General features: G+C 41.3%; 1 protein-coding gene, 1 long non-coding RNA gene and 1 other non-coding gene across 5 annotated transcripts in view; all 3 read left to right on the top strand.

Annotated features, from left to right (window-relative positions):
* Positions 1-1,391: 1,391 nt before the first annotated feature.
* On the top strand, positions 1,392-1,497 carry LOC124341642. Its single transcript, XR_006918558.1, has one exon. It is a non-coding gene; the product is annotated as a U6 spliceosomal RNA (small nuclear RNA).
* A 244-nt stretch (positions 1,498-1,741) lies between these two features.
* Positions 1,742-10,882, top strand: LOC124340688. Of its 3 annotated transcripts, none has more exons than XR_006918164.1 (4): positions 1,742-1,852; positions 2,030-2,129; positions 2,196-2,378; positions 10,484-10,882. It is a non-coding gene; the product is annotated as an uncharacterized LOC124340688 (long non-coding RNA). The 3 variants fall into 3 exon arrangements; XR_006918165.1 differs by lacking the exon at positions 10,484-10,882 and adding an exon at positions 5,558-5,879; XR_006918163.1 differs by lacking the exon at positions 10,484-10,882 and adding an exon at positions 5,197-5,474.
* A 3,094-nt stretch (positions 10,883-13,976) lies between these two features.
* Positions 13,977-17,809, top strand: part of LOC124340634 (thrombospondin type-1 domain-containing protein 4-like) — a 64,886-nt gene continuing 61,053 nt past the window's right edge. The window contains exon 1 of the mRNA XM_046793216.1: positions 13,977-14,694. Coding sequence (XP_046649172.1) covers positions 14,690-14,694 — 5 coding nt within the window. The 5' untranslated portion in view covers positions 13,977-14,689. The remainder of the gene's footprint in view (positions 14,695-17,809) is intronic.

Genomic DNA, 17,809 nt, shown 5'->3' on the forward strand with positions numbered 1-17,809 from the left:
CGTATATCCTCTGAGATTAATTATTGCCCTATACTGCTACTGTGACTTTTCCTATGAGGAAACGACATCCCCTTTTTCACACAGCAGCCGTCCCCATATAATAGATCCTTCTTGTCTGTTAACTGATTGATAAAAACCATTCAGCGCCACCCTAGTTGTTGTTGTTTCGTATACGGTGGTTAGCTATACACAGCTCGGAAAGAACTGTTATTCCCTCTTGGCTTCCTAGAGGGTCCTGGCAAGGGTCTTATTGGGGCCTTATTGGGATGGTTTCGGTCTAAAAATAATAATCATCTGCGGGTTTCGAGCACATTTTTATACTTTTATCTTGACGGTGGTAGATTTTGAGAGTTTAGGTTGACTGAGGCTCAATGTAACTTGTTGAGACAAACTTTAAGTTACGAAATAATCCCGATCAGTTTTATCGTTTTTTAACGGTTTGGATTTAGGGGAGGGATTTATTTTTAATGGTTTATATCGATTACTTAAAGAGGGCTAATACAATAGTAGAAGATTAATGTCGTCTGCTTTCGATTTGTTTAAAAAAGTTTCAAAGAAGATTAGACGAAGTTTAAGATTGCAAAGAAAACGGAACGCTCACTTTTTGAAAACGTTCGGGGCTGCGCGAAAAATAGCAGTTAACAAATAAAATTACAAAAATGTGGTGTACACTGTAATGTGACACACACACACTAAATAGTGATGGAAACAAATGTTCAAGACAATAAAAACAAGACAAGTTCCAATAAAGAAGGTCGGGGACTTTTGGGTTTCGCTTTATTTTACATTTTGATGCGAATTCGAAAAAATATGTTTTCTTTTAACTCGGAGCAGATTTTTGTGCGGATGCGTGTTTTAACCATTGTTAACACGCACATTTTGCGGCACAAGATTCAACTTTTTATTTGACAGTGTTTAGACAAACTTAAAAAATTTGTGCTACAAGTTTGTTGTATCCTCTAACTTTTTTAACGCTTGCACAATAGTACCTGTACCTGACAATACCCTGCCCAATCATTACTGTGTCAAGGACTGAACCGGATCCCACCCTCACCCCCACTAGAATCTACACCCTATGAGTAGGCTGTACCTGTACCCTCCTCCTATACGTATAGGGAGGGGTAGCGCCATAGACAGGATGGCGCCGCACGTCGCCTATTTGAACTACACTGAATTGACTTTAATGCAGTTCGTGTAAAGCCTAAAAGAAATTCTAACCAACCAACAAATGAACTTTAACAATACTTTAAAGGGCTACATGGCCATTTAAACTGATTTCCGATTGGCTGTATAGTTTTTACAAATAGAAATTTTTTAATTTAACAAAAACACCACTCATGATTTGGGCGGCGTGGATTTGTATAAATACCGTGACTGGACAACTTATAGATGTATTCCATACGGAATACATATACTAAAATTGGAACGATACAGAGAAGATTAGCATGGCCCCTGCGCAAGGATGACACGCAAAATCGTGAAGCGTTCCACATTTTTTGCGAAATTTTGCATTAATAAATATTCGTGAGTGAGTTGCTAACAAATTTATTGCAAAAGATTCGCCGTCCGACGCTTCCCGGTGCCGCAGAGGCTTATCTTAAAATTCGTAAACTAATTTGCAAAACAAATTAAATTAAGCGACAACAGCTATTTTTATTTTAGATTGACTATCCTAAAATAATTGGTCGATTTTTTATTTCTATCGATATCTTAAAAAGCAATTGCTAATTAGAAGATGAGTGTCGTCTGCTTCGTTTTATTAGAAGTTTCAAAGTATAAAAGTACAAAATTGTGGTTGTCGATTGTCGAGTCAACTCTGGTCGCGTAATACACACTCCATGCTGTTTTACAGGTAAATATAACTAAGACAAGTAAAAATACAAATAGTACGATTATGGGAGCTTAAATGGCAAAGTTAAACCTGTTTGTGAAAACCCCGAATGTGTAAAATGTAAGTTCCTGACTAGCAAGCCCCCTGTCGATGCATGGCAGTTTGTTTGCACTGATTGTAACCTTTTCCTTTTTGCAGATTTTAGGCCTGATCCAGCCATTATAAATACAACATCTACCAGCTTTGCTTGTGCTGGTGTTGCCCTGTCATCTGCAACAATCTCAGCATCATCGCTTGGGTAAAATGATTTTTGTTAATTTATTGTAAATATTTGTCGTAACCCATTTTTAAACTTTTAATTTAGAACAGCATCCTGTTTGATTGGAGAAATTCCCCTCTCTTTAAATATCCTATGTCCTTGTGTACACCCATGTGAGTGTGGGTGTATTCACGAGGACCCCCTTTTTTTCTTATCCTGCTTGGCGTATTCAACTTTTCTGCGGATGGAGCACTTGTGGATGCCTGGCCGGATTTCCCAGGCTTAAAGGTAGGAAAAGTGAACATATTCGTCCTTTCTGACTATTTGATGACGTTGATTATGAATCGTGACATAGTACGGAGTACGATTATTCCAGCTATGCCGTTGACTGTTACTGTTTTCTCCATTGCTGTTTTTGTTGACTCAGTCAGGGTTCGTTAATAACTCATTTGAAGAACGACTGCAGATCAGGCCCGGTTTTGTACCGCACAACTTTGTCTGTGGGTTAAACAATCGAATTCAGGGACCTGCCTCCACACCGGTACCTCCTCGTTATTTAATATCAACAATACCACAAAGCGTTTGGAAGTGGGCGGATGGGGTTATAGAAGACGAAAGATCACGTGGGCAATGGGAAATTCTGTGTGCATTCTAAGTCGCACCGAGTCGATTCGGAAACCCCGACCCCGCTATTCGTCTCTGTCATCGATTTTGAGCTATGGCAAGGTATATACATAGGCGTAGATCCACCGAACATAAAAGCTACGCGTGGAGTAGATAAAAAAGAGAAGCCACGACGGTCGTTGGACTCTTTTGCTATTTTTCATTGATTGGTCTCGGGGTTTTTCTCTCTTTTTTTCCCGTACAAGAACAGCGGAAGGGTTTTGAGCTGGGCTCGTCTATCTTCCGATGCATTATGAAGTTTGATGTAACTCGGCATGGAAGCGGATGAAGGAAGACCGAAAAAAGAAATGATGAAATCGAAAGAGACTGAAAATTCCCCCCCCCAAATAAAAATAATGGGAACTAAAGAAGTAAAGTTGGATATTAATTTTTTCTTTCTTTTCCGATGGGCTAGTAGTGTATAGGGCGAAGGATATGTGGGCCTACTTTGAAACTGGATCAAAATCATCGATCTAACCCATTTCAAATCTAAATGAGTTTGGAGCTTGCATTATACACACAAGCGCATAATCTATCAAGTTCCAATTGGCGTACACGAAAAACGAATCGGAAGGAAATGGATGGCGATACTTCCGATTGCCTTTTGCTTCACGTCTTTCGTCTTCCTGATTGCTTTGTTGTTCTCTTGTGTTCCGATATATGTCGATGGTATAAAATTCCCTTATTCTTTTCCCGATGCGGGAAGCGTTTCAATTTGGTGAATGGGACCATCCACTTGGAAAGAATTTTCTTGTTCCCATTCTCGAAATCTATGCATAATCCTGTACATTTCCGTGTATTGGAGTCGACTTTTTTTCTTTCCCCAAATCCTCGTTCCAGAAAAAAAAAAAAAAAAATGTGACTTGGCGACAGCGGAAATCTCGAAACGTGTAACACGGCAAACGTAACCAAATCAGGAACAATTCCTCCCAATCAACCGCACACGCGAGCAGCGGAGAATAAAGATGCGCAGACTTGAATTGACATAGAATTTTACACGGGGAAATGATTAAGAGATAAAAACAGATTGATATTCTTCTCTCGCATTGATTCCGACTTTTTATTCCGGCCTTCGATTCGCCAATATCTCTGCCGTTTGGAGGGCGCAGCTCTCTCCGCTTTTGAGAGCCATCACGAATATTTCAGAATATTTGAGGCTAACATCAACGTAAGCATCAGTGGTTCGTCCAATTTCAAATAACCCATTAAATATCAGGCGGGGGACGTTTTTTGTCTTCTCTTTCTGACTATGCAAACAACATAACGAATTATTTAACTTTGATTTCTTTTTTTTTCTCGGATATTACTTATTTTGCATGGAATGAGAACCGAGAAGACTCTCGCTCTCCTTGTTGTTAGTTTTATTTATTTGAATATTCTTTTTGTTGAATCTCGGCTCTCCTCGAATATAAACGGAGTCTATTTCACATTTTACGCGATGTCCCCGTTCCGAGCATCTCATCACTTTGAAACGGGCCTCTTAGGTCCTGGGTGGAATGCGTAATTTAAATGTCAACGTCGACAACAAAAATTTTTTTTCCCCGAAAAGTCCACCAATTATACTGTATATAAAGTAGAGATAAATTTATGAAATTGGACGTCCAGAAAAATAGGAAATTCCGTTCCGTTGTTGCGCAACTTTTTATTTTATTTTTTCCCCTTGGAATCGATACGTTAGGTGCACATACATACATAGCTGCGTGTCTATTTGGATGCAACATGGACACAAGAATTTTCTCCGTCCCGTCCAGTAACAAAAGATGCGAAATCCTATCCAAGTTTTTCTTCCTTATTTCTCCACGGCTCGGTGCTACATTTTTATTTACATATATATAGTACGATGTACTACGCAAGTAGGGCCTATAGTGCGGTATATACGTAACCCGTGAATCGAATGAGGTAGTTCTTTTCTTGTGCAAGCTCTTTTTTCGATCGCTATCTGTCTGGCTTTTTGAGAACGCCGAAGAATTCTACTGTGACCTCGGATCGATCGTAAAGGGAAATGGATGTATGCAAACAAGTGACTTTGCAAGTCGTCCTGGATAACCTACGCAATGCCATTAATAACGGTAGCGAACGGTAGTGTTTCCGAATCGAAGAAGGAACAGCGCGCGCTATACACACCACCATCGCATCCATAAGAATTACAGGGGGAAACTAGGCCTCTAATACAAAGGGTGGCAGGAGAGACGAAAAGGTTTTCAATTCTCGCTCTTGTTTAAAAAAAAAGAATAACGAAAATCGATCGGTGATGGCATTTCGCTTGTTTCTTGCGCAAAGCCGATTGGCATCGCTGAACTAAACCAAAGCTTTCATGTCAATTACCATAGAGCGAGATGCGGAGAACTTGGGAGTATATGATGTTCTCCTTCCCACTCTCCTTTCTGTCTTTCCTCTTTCCCTCTTTTTATTGTGTGGTTGTCAATAAAACTTTACTTATTAGTTGATTTCAGTGGCCCGGAGCAGACGAGATTGTGAGAAAGACAAACCTCGAGACAAACGACGAAAAGATCAAAGTCATCGCAGGATACTAAGAAGACTAAGATGAGACCACGTTGATGTCATTATTTTAAAGTTTTATAGACGCGAAATTCGGCGGCTTCCTTAGACTCGTCCATCGCAGATTTAATTCTCTATACGTATAGTAAGTATTACGTATACTATACGCGAAACAAGTTACAGTGCGCATACTTTTCTAAATAAAAAATGAACTTAGCCGAATCCAAACTTTCTCCCGGTTGCTTGCTTGTATGTGGCGCTCGATCTTCTAAGTTTTAGACTTGATGGTTTTGTTTTGTTCCCAGATATTGCCAGTTTGTGCGGTGGAACGAAGTTGATTTCCTTGAGAAGACGGCCCGGGGAAAAAAAAATGAACGGATAAAAAAAAATAAAACTTCGAAGGGGGAAACGCGGACGATTTCCATTCACTTTGAGTTACGGCCATGGCAATCGGCTGATCAAAAGCGCAGCTTTATAGCATTTCGCTTGACGTCGTCGCCCATTGACCATTGTACAAGAAAAGTTGGGATTCCGTTTTCCACATTTTTCTTCCGCCGCCGTCGTCAAGAAACGATAGAAATATAAGTAGCCTATATTCATTTAACTTGTATAAGAAAATATTGTCCGTGTTTGTTTTTGTACAAGGAAGATGTAAAAAAAAAATTAGCAGGAGGTCTAGACTGTTGGGACGGCGTCTCGGTTATTAAATTCTATGCGTCATAAACTGCCGGGTCAATTTACGTCAGCCATCAAGAACAGGGGGGGGGGGGTGGGAGGAACGCCTTTTAGGTAAATACATAATGCACAGCGCGAGCGGTAAGTTACGTAGTCTAATAAAAGGCGACATGACTAGACCGTGGTTGTCGCCCGAGTGTTGGCACTCTCTGGACTTAACTATAATTGACGCGTTGCGAAATTGATCTTGTAACTTAATTTTAAATAGGAGACTCTCAGATTGAAGAAGAAAGAAAAAAAAAACGGTTGAAGTGTAAGGATGAGAGCGTGACGACCGGGTTTCTTTTTCTTTTACCCGATTCGATATATAGTATTTTATCGATTGGAGCTGTCACGAGTGTCATCGAAAATCTCGACTCACACTTTTCTTTTTTTTATATCCGTATTCTAGTTGACGTTATATTTTGTGCCCAACCCCAATAAAGTAGTTTGTATAATAAATAGGAAATATACAATATAGTTTATTTGACAAGCTTTCTATTCCAATAAAGCGAATCATTTAAAAGACTGCTCACGATATTGTAGACCTAATACCCCAACAGCTTAACCCCACCAATATTATATAGATGTTGTATTATTTTTGTTTGTAATAATCCCTCAAGACGGCGGATAGGCCCTCCTGCTAATAGCACACTGGAATATTTCATCATTCCATCGTTCCTATCTTGATTGCGTAGGATTTTCATCAATGTTAGCATTTCCGACTATAGCGTATAATCTTTACCATACGCCTACTTGTGTTTCGCGTGTTTGTTTCTAAAAGAGCCAAAAAATCTTATGGAGTATAATCAAGCAGGCCCTTGTACACTATTCTGGTTTTTATGCGCAGCAGCTGTGCATAAAACATGAAGTCCTCCTCCTGTGATGAAAATGGGGAAAAGAAAAACCCTATATAGTATGCGCAGCTATTGACAGACTGAATGGAACCGGTCTCGGTGAAGTGTTCCAAGACTTGTTATATACTGCGTGGAGTGCTCATGACGCAACACCCCATCAAGTAAAGTCTCGAGAACGCGATTAATGTATGAGCACTTCCCTATTGAGCCCACGCTCCGACTTAAGAGTTTTGCGAAGACAGGTAATGGATCGTCGCCCATTTATTTATGAACTTATGCAGTCTAATACGAAACAGCTCGATTTTTCTTTTGTCGGATAAATAAACCCATACAGACGCACGAGTCATGCAAATGCATCGATCGCTGTTTGACGTCCCAAAATAGACCTGCACCTTATCATTTGTCACTCACCGCGTCCGTCGGCGTCTCTCTCCGATATTATTCTTACTGATGAATAACAAAGGGGCGGGCTCGTCCAGCACGCTTCGCCTCTTTACCACAGCCATGCGTTTAAATTAATCCCCGTAGAATTATTTAACTTGATGGAACTGTATGATGTATACCGTATACGGACATTCTGCATGATCCACTAATTTATGTTGGGAAAAATTGCTTATGGTTGCGTAATAATTACCGTCGATTAATGTAAAATTGCCTTTGATCTCGATCAAAAGATCCCGCACGGGTACCGCGGATGAGAGTGTGCGGTTGTGCAACACAATTCGTGGTATTACCAATATGTCGCATAGGCTACAGCATAACCGCATACTCTGCAACATATTTCCCAACGTAGTACTTTAAATGGGAAAAGCATGTATTATGCACATATAGTTTGAGGCATTCGCATGTAATATCCGCTATTTTGTGCAATTAGAAACAAAATGCAATGATTATTCGACAGCCAAAGCTCGACCTTTAATTTCTGAGCTCGGAATGATAAAGTTGGACACGTTGGACACACGACAACTTTCGATGGAACGCAACGTCCTTTTCAATGTGCAAGTTTTTAGAAATACGGTTACGTATTTTCCGTTATGATTCGAATGCCTGTAATATTTGCGCGCAAACTTTTGTCCGGCCAAAGTTGCATTCTGTTATAAGTTTTCAACGATTTCTTATGTTTTTTTTTACATATGGTTGTTTACTTACTTCCTCGGTTTGGTTCTCCAAAATGTTGCATCCCATTTCGACCCGTTTTGCTGATGGTTTTTCATAAATTTTGATCATTCTTTATTTTGGCCTCTACTTCCTAAATGAGGATGCATTATTGGTATGCGGCCAACAATTTTTTTCTTGTCTGCAGTTTGAAGACATTAAAAAAAGATAAAAATTTTAACTTAAGCATATTAATAAAAAAAAAATCACTTAATGTAGGGCGGGGCGGGCTATAATGTTAACTGCAGCCTATTATGTAGAACATGCAAAGACCGTCGAGTGATCCGATAAAGTTATATCGTAGGCGAGAAATATGCGTGCATGTCTTCTCAAAAGTATAGGTATTAATATGGCCTATCCCTAATCACATAGCCAAGGTTTCCACACACAAACTCTTTATGTAATCAATGTGGACACGCAAAAAGAAAATCTGTGCACTGCCGCTACATGCGCTGATTTTACAAAATTGAATTGTTATTCTGTATAAAAGGGAATTTTAAAAAACCAACTTAAATATATTCGTGCGAAGTCGATCGATATAATTCAGAATGTATACAACGACGGTTAATATCTGCCCTATTTTTGTTTCCTATACTGACACTATATCTTGCATTCAACTTGTGTTGTATCTTCCTTCTCGTGCGCATAGATGTGATGATACATGGCTACGATATTTTCTTCCTCCAATTTTTAGATCCATTCTGTGAATTGGATGGCTACAAATCTCTCCAGCTGCTGCTCGATAAGAATTTTAGAAGGAACACGACGCTTTAGGCTATATAAAATCTGGCTCTATATAAGATATTCGTATATATGTTAAAATAGGGCCGGGCTCTTCTCCCTGTATAAAAGGACTACGTGAAATTGGTGAAAAAGGATTGACAGGCTACGCGTCTGAAATATGTAAATGTCGTGTTCGGATATACGGGGACAGTTGAGAGACGAATAAAAGAAAGACGACACGAATAGGAAAACATTTTTCTTTTTTTTCTTATTGTTGTTGTGTCTTTTTATTCTTTTTTTCTTATTTGATGCGAAAAAATAAGCCAAACGGGTCGATCGCCGGGATATACACGGAAACAACCTCTATAGCTCCCGATATACATATATACAAGCGGTTGCCGCATTCCGACTAGAAGCTGAAAAGATGGGAAAACTTGAACCATTTGTCAACCCCCAGAGATGACAGGGCTACTACTACTACTAACATTCCGTTTTTTTATAATCTAATTTGGTCGAATCAGTCGCCACAGCAGCGGACGAGGGAAGTCAGTCGATCGAGGATGTCAGGTATAAACTCGTTTTGATTTTGAAAAATGAATGTGTCACGTCTTGATCGTGAGTCGGATGCACCAAAACTCTGGGGCTAGTCACGTGTGGTCCCGAAACTCTGCAATTCTTAGATAATCGATGCTGTAGAACAGCAACAATATAATGGAACCGCGGTCTATTTGGCGCCGCTCTTACTTACTGCCATCTTACGGTCGGAGTAACTAATAATTTATCCAACCACAACTAGATGGCTCTACCAGTTATAAAGAAGTAAACAAATGTTTGAAAATAAGGTTCGGTAACATTAATTGGCAAACGGAAATGTTGGCGTACCTCAAGCGGAATTCAAGCGAAATTAGTCATGTGGGCATGATTTAATTGCCCCAGATGTTTCCAGTCGTGTAACCAGGATAACAATCACAACTACATATCCGAGTTGCTGAAAGGAATGCGCGCCAGCGCCGCCGTGTACACACAGAGATAGGCATCACTCGACTAGACGCATGTGCGGTGACATATGTAGCATAACATGAATGCTTTTTCCAACTATTGGGATGATTGCCGTTGATATATCCCCTCGCATTCCATAAGCGCTGCTTGGGTAATAACTAATAAGCGTACCGTATACACTGTATCTGTGCTCCAACAGGTCGGCCGCGCTCGGTCTTCATTTCACCGAGTTTCTCTTTCATTACGGCGAGTTGTTTTATGGGCAATATGAGCTGAGATGCCACTCAGGAAGCATGGAAGCGAATATTGCAGGCAGGGGGATATAAGATAACACGGAAAAAATATGTGTACTACTTACCTGTCGCAACTATACGGACAAGTCTGTTGCTCATCCCATTATTATAGGGACCACAGCATGACGTCGATAGCATCATAAACACGCTATTTCTGCTCCGTATAAAAGTATTTCTTCTCCCCCCTGGCTGTTGATTCATGCGGCTAATAAACTTGTTTTCCCTTTCTACAACAAAAATAAGATCTAAGAAGAAAAATGCCGAAAAAATATTAAGAGTCGAAAAGAATAAAACTTCCCGTCTATTGTGATATAATGTTCAGGCTAGTGGGGGGATATGTAGTCATGTCGGGCGCCAGCAGTCAAAACGGCGCCGAATCACGCTTCTTTTTTTTTTCTTTTCCACCCATGAATATTGTGTACCTGCTCCTCTATATAGCCACCGTCGGTACGCTATACGTAAGATTTGACGTGTTCTAAATTTTGAACAGACTCTATAAAAAGAAGAACGAATCCAGCCAGCGCCTATGCAGTTAATACGTCATTATAGCGCTCTGATGGTTTCGCCTTCATCTTTCAGACTGACATATTTCGGGAAACTCAAAAAAAAAAGAAAATGATGTGCAACACAAAAAAAAAGCTCGAACGCACGTCAGTTGCGCACAAATAACAATTTGGTATTTAACTACACGACTCCTAAGTGATAGGAAAGTTAAAAAAAGAAAAGAAAAATTGTTGAGCTAATGTTGACCTAAATTGTGTGTTCACACTCCCCCTTTCCCTTTTTTTTTCCAAATTTTTCATTCTGTGTGCATGGATTACGCGGGGAAACCTTATTATGTTCGCTCCCCGAATCCAGCGTGAAATATACGCCCTTTATATATATAGTATTTTCCCTCCAGTCAACTCCCCGGATGATCCGGGCTTTAATAGTGATTTATTTGTTTTCCGTCCTTCTTATTTATTTTATTATCCCGACGTTTTTTGGTCAAGGGTGAGAGAGAGAGAGCCATATATCCCTGCGGTGTCGAACGAATCGTGTGTGCACCAACGATCCCCACTAAACGAATAGAACACAACATGGAATTAAAGCGGCTTTAGGGGTCTTCTTTTGTCGTTTGTCATCAAGACTTTTCTTTGACACAAAGCATGACGAAGAATGTCTTTTTTGGGGGAAATTGAATCCAATTCGATGATATTGGCCTTCCACCAAGGCGTGAGTAACACGGAGTAACATCAATATCATCATCCCCGGCAGATAGTTTGACGCCGAAGTTGAACTGGGAAAGATAAAATCAATTGGAGCAAATATTATTTGATTTGAAAAGAGGATAGAATTTTTAGCAAGTTTTTTTTTTCTCATTGCGTCATCCCCTAGAATTGGCATCAGACCGTTAACCCACATTTGCATCCGACGGATACGACTGCAAGGTCGAACCGAATAAAAGTGAATTTTTTTCGTTGCGGGAAATGAGTGTGCAATTTCAATGAACGGAAAATTGCGTGCCGTTTATTGCACCGTACATACCATCATCATCAATCATCAAGACACACTCTGCATATTATTTTTTATACAAGCCCGCGGGGAAACTCGTCGATTCGCCTTCTTTTAAAAATTTGCATGCTACAGGGCGTTGGCCATCCCCCTATATACACCTTTCTCATAAGCGGTAGGTAGCAATTTCATTTCTTTTTTTTTCTTTCTCATCTTCTTCTTTTATTATTTACGTATGGCACTTGAGGCCTTCGTGAGCGCAAGAGAGAATCTGTTTTTTGTTTTGTTTCATTTCTATATTTTTTTTCAATTATTACACTGCACGTAAAAGGCACTTTAATCCATTTCCGGCGCGCATTCAAGCATACGATTAGATACATATATATTTGTGCTGCTACCTTGCTGTGGAAACACGCATGTGTGTACGTATATATATATATGTACAAGGTAATAAACCGCGAGCGTTGCTAGATACATGTTGAGGTGGCGGCTCGGTGGATGGGCTGCAACGTTACGCGAGAGTCGGCAGCATATTATTCCGCCGCCGCCGCATGAATATTTATGCGCAACTTTTTGTTTCTCTCTCTCTTTCTCTTTTTCATCAACTCGCGTATTGATTTCTTGGTGACGCCATTGTGGACAAATATCAGAAAACGAGCGAACCGAAAGAGAAGGCGAATGAACCCCGCCGGCTTCTTGTACTAGTATCAGCGCATCACTGCAGAGGCCACTTGTTTGATTCGGTTTTCCCACGCAATGTCGATGAAGCGAAAGTCGACAAATGTTGTCGCAGCTCTGACGAAAGCCCACAGCACACTATTGTCATCTTCGTGTTTCTTCCGAGTATAAAGAAAGGATGTTGGCCGCCAATTCCAGCTTGACGGTATAACAGAGTGAGAAAGCCTGTGTGTGTACAGGGGTATTTCAAGATTTATTCTGCGATGAAAAATCGTTAGTTGAATAATGACGGGTTATTCCTCAAGCGGTTCTAATGGTCTGCTTGAAAGCCATGGCACGGTCCGTCTTTGAAAACGTTTTTGTGCTTTTTTGGTGGCACTGCGAGAAACACGCTGTATAATATAGATGTATTCCTGCTGCCGGGGTGAAATAAGTATTCGCAATTTCCTGCTGGGTCTAGAAAGAAGAAAGACCAAGCATATACCACCCACACCCAGCCTATTAAAGTGAAGGATCGTCAATAGTCCGGCAGCATTGTCAGTTGAATGAGCCATTTCCAGACAGCACCTGGTGGTCAAACTTCTTCCTGGTTTTTTTTTACTTCCTGTTGAACTTTTTTTTGCTAACGCAGGATTGAAGGGTAAGAAAATGGTCGACTATCAAATGATGGAAAATCTTATTCATCCCTTTGGTTGCATTTGTGTATAGTCGCCGTTGGGTCACGTCTCATTCAATCCAGCTCAAATTCCCAGATAAAAGTCCATCCAACATCCCGAGTCTAGTTGCCATATGCCAGAAAGCCAAAGGATATGTGGTTTGTGATCCCATCTTGCCTTTGCCTTAAAATTGTATCAAATGTCTCGTAATAGATAATAACTCTATCAATGATGCAAATGCAATCAGCATAAAAAGGGATGAAAAGGGAAAAAAGGTCTTCGCCTGGTATAGCGCATCCAGTATACCATTTCTCGCATTTTGGAAGGATCCACCCATAGAACGAAGGGCAAAAAACGCGAAAAAGTGAATCACCGGATGCATTTTATATGCACAGAGGTACAATAATAGCAACAGCAAAGTTCCCCCTCATATGCAGCTCAGTAAAATGATTTCCTCGTATATATATTTTCTTTTATGGAGGAATTTCGAAATGGTCGCATTTTGTCTAACGCATACAACAACGAACCCGAGATTTTTCGACAAAATTCGCCTTCCGCATGTCGTAATACCAACGTGTGTCACTTGCGTCAGTTTGGTCGTATACTGCGCACAATAGCAATACACGGGAATTGGAAAGTATCACGGATGTTGCGCAGAAACTAACGAACCGAGACGTAATCCGGAGACAATACGGACGGCTCCCATGTCTCTTTTTTTTTTGCCGAGTGTATGCACTAATGAATAGCAGTCTAAATTTTAATATTACATTATAAACTACCAGTAATAAAAAAAAGGAACCAAAATTTGGTATACACTGTGTAATTGACACAACGTTTTATGAGGTTTTTCCTCTTCCACTACGTCACAACCGGTAGTTGACTCTTATGATTGAGGTATAAATATAGCTCAACTTGCTGGGAGAGAAATAAATCAAAACTAGTTTTACCGAGAAAAGAGGGGCGTTCCCAGAAAGGTTTTTTATTTTGTTATCAATTCCAGGAGAAAACAAAAAAGATTTTGAAAACAAAATATCAAAATTTTCTCTTCTTAACCTTTCTCCGACCGTTTCTGCTACATATTTGGTTACCCTTTCCTATTATTTTAAAAACAAATCGCCCCCAAATGAAGGTTTCTTGTCTCTAGAGAAAAAGTTTAGTCGTCGATGTGGTTCCGTGGACAAGACACAGGCACACACAATGTCTATAGGTGTACACGCCGAGTTGAAGGTGAGTGATAAGAGTAGGAAACAAGACACACTATACCGAGCAGAGCGCTACCTACTACACCGAGGCACTTCAGCTGCTTTGGTTATTGCCCACACACCGCGCCAGCGTTCCAGTGCACTGCAGCAACAGCAGCAGCAGCTCCCCTCTCTCTCTCGCAACGTCTCGAATGGCCAGAGAGAGTCTCCAGCGCGCCCGGTTTATATCGGCTGGGCAGGAGCATAGCCCATGCCAGTTGGGTTTGCGACACGACGTGCATTGGACGCGCTCGCTTTCGCCCGTGTTCTCGCCTTGTGACGTTTGAGACTTTCTTCTCTAGAGACCCTGGCTGGCCCTGTTCTATACAGTAGACTGAGCGAAAAAAGACACTTGAATGTCGTGAACTTAAACGATTCGGTCTGTAGTGAAGTGGACTCGACCCGTTTTTTTGTTTTATTTTTTTTATCTTTGGCCTCGCTGAAAGTGAATTAAGAAATACGCAGTGAAGTGGGTGAAAAGAAACGAAACAGCAACAGTGTTTTGAGAAAAATCTGCATTGAGGCTCGAGTGGCTCGATGGATATTTCGCCAGTGCGGCCGAGAAGAAGCATCAATCTGCCCAGTCAATTCTAACTCGCCAAAGTGACACTGAAACTAACAGCCAAAATGAGGTAAGCCAACAACTTTGTTAAACGATCGACCATATAACCATTTGTCATGTTCCATCGACTTGTCACCTTTTCTTGTGTCGATGTTAATATGGCGAGAACATTGCCAATTTCGGCCATACTCGGCTCCTGGCCAACGGCCATTAGGGATCGTAAACATGCGACCGCAACAATGCTTTTAGTATACAACAGTGCGACTCGTCAGACTGGGTCGAAACCTCTTGCAATAAATCTGTTGCTGTTTTTCCTATAGCTTCTCTTTTTTTAGTGTTATTGAGGAGGAACCTGGAACCCCCTGGACGTTTTAAGTAGACGTCCCGTATCACAGCGTTTCTTTCTTTTTTTCCAGACTGTGAAACCGCGCAGTTATGCATGTTTGTGTGCGAGTCTGATTCTCTTGATCTTGTGACCTGATCTTCTATTTCTCGACAGAGAGCGCAGATACTTTGAAACTTGCGTTTTAACGGCCTTCAACTTGCTTCCCACAAACTCTGAGCCGACTCTTTTTGTGATACCTTTTTTCTTCTTTTCACTATACCCGGCAGCTCGGGAGGTTCATAATTCGGCTACCTGCTGGCTTTTTAATTTGACGTTAAACGTCGCTTGAGAGTTGAGCGCTTTTTATTCGAGTCGAGCTGCTGCCATTCAATCAAGCGGCGGGACCCGAAAGAACGTAAAAAATGTCGAGTGTATTGCCGAAGAAAAGAGAAGATCATCTTCTTCCCCTTTTTGTTGTTGTTGTTGGCCGAATAACCCATTGAATCCGGGGGGAGAGAAAAGGGGCAGTCTCAGTTTTTTAACGGTCAGTTTTCCAGCGGTCCGGTTATATATTCTTTCCAAAGGTTTGATCAACTCATCATCTACTTAATCAGCAAAGGGTAAACGAGAGGTAGAGAGTCAATGAATGTGCTTATGGTAGGGTGGAATAGAACAACAGTTGTCCATCCCGCTGTGATTTATAGCTCAGCTCGTTTGAATATTATAAGTTCCCACATGTTGCCACCTATCGGCATTTTCCCCCTTTTTTTCTATGAATTCGATCCAGGTCTTTTTTTTATTTTATATTTTTGTTCTAGTCAAAAGTTTTCATCCCTCCCAACATGATATCCGTCGTAACATAAAAGCGTGGGGTGGATATTTTTTTCGGTTGGTTGTTGTTGTTGTTGGTCCGGTGGAAATGTTTCAATCGAGTCGGAAGAAAACGGACCGACCCAATGGTCTCGTGGCGAGCAGCGCTCTCTCTGATTCCAGCGCACTAATGAGACGCCCTTATCGGTTCTGACGCAAAAGAATGAAGATGCTATACACCAGGCGGGGTCTATCGGGACGGGTCAGAAAAGAGAAAAGAAGAGACCCATCACAAAAGCTAGGGGGGTTGCTGCCTTGTTAAACCTAACGCGCGCGCGGTCTTGTCCATCGTCGCGGCATGTTTATTGGCCCCTGGACGTTCCATTTCTCTCGGCAGCCCAGTCAAATCCCCCCCCCCCCAAACATCCCCCCTCCCATCTCAGCAGGTTTATATATATTTATATTGCATTAAAACCATCATCTATTTTATCTTCCCCCTTTTTTTGTTGTTCGTCTAATCCACCGTCACACGTCGACTTAATTTCACCTGCGCAGCAGACGATCTATTACCCCAGTTTACCTTTCTATTTCGAAATTGCGGCTATTCTTTGGCGAGATTCCCACAGATTTGTCGAATAAATACTTCATCAAAGTATGCAATGATTCCAACCGCTGGAATTCGGAATACCTGCTCATGATAAGACGTACCGGTATAGGGGCGCTCACCCGGAATCGACATTCCCGCATCTTGTTTGAGATAGTTAACGATATACAATATACCCAACCGTAACTTTATTGGCTTTTGATTCGTCACAGAGCCGTTCTCCGACAATTTCTAGACTGCCCACGCTGACCCTCGTGTTTGATGAGCAATTGGGAGTCAAACAAGAGTAGTATAACGGGTCAAAAGAAATCCCAAGTAGTTAGTAGCTTTCAAACTGGACGTGGGAGGTTATTTGAAACATTTCCGACGTTTGACCAACAACAAGATACAATAAACAAATAAATGAAATAGTTCTGGATATATAGCGACCTTGGTGGAAGATGGCCTTTTGAACGATGAAGGATTTTTTTGAAGTAGGAGTGACGAACCCACGTATCTCGTCTAATGGGCGACTCTTTTTTTGTCTTCGTTGTTGACTCGAGCCACCACCACGTCACCGTCTCCGTACGAATTATAGCGGCCCGGTGTTGCGCCATTGTCGGCCGAGGCTTTTTCGCACCTCTCTCTTCTCTCCAAATTTTTTACCTCCAATTCCCTCCTTCTATGTCAGACTTTTTTTATTTTTCTTTCCTCTCCTCTTGACGCTTTTTGATCTGCTATAGTGCTGCCGTCCCTTTGGCTCGTTTTCACTTTTGCTTCATTTTCGGTTGGTTTTGTCGCGTTGTGTTACGCCACACTAAAAGCCCCCGAAGCCGCTCTGACGTTACACACACACAGGGGAAAAGATATCCACTGGACGAGAGTGACATTTATGATGCATTTATCATGAAATATTTCGGCTTTTGCCTCTTTTTTTATTTCAAACAAAATGTTGTCCCCCGCTTCTTTTATACGAAAATTTTCAAATCAAATGGCATCGAGATAACATCGCCACACACATGCTGTATAGGGTTGAAATCGGGGCCATCTTCTTTCTCCGCATTTCCGTATTGTACCGACTTTCTTATTATATTCGGGAGAGAGAGGGAGAACGACTTGGGTGTATTTATACGTAAGGGGCTAAAAGGGGAACGACGGAGAAAGATACAAACTAGCCCGAGTCCTCTCTGTATTATTATTCACCATAGACTGGGCAATTGTGTATAAGATGGGGGGAGAGAAAGAAACGAAAGTTTTGTGATCCATCTGCCGGAGAGAAAAATCGGGTCTCTCGACCGACGAGCGTGTCCAATGCGGATACCTGCGGATCTTCTTCTCCTCTGGAGCGTGTCCACATTATTCTGCGCTATATAAAAATCTAATCTGTTGGATGTCAAATCTCTTCACATCAAAAGGCCCCGGCAGCAGAGTCACCCCCGAGTAGCTGCTACAGAGAAAACGTCGACG

This window comes from Daphnia pulicaria, chromosome 5, assembly GCF_021234035.1.
Source record: "Daphnia pulicaria isolate SC F1-1A chromosome 5, SC_F0-13Bv2, whole genome shotgun sequence".
Lineage (NCBI taxonomy): Eukaryota > Metazoa > Arthropoda > Branchiopoda > Diplostraca > Daphniidae > Daphnia > Daphnia pulicaria.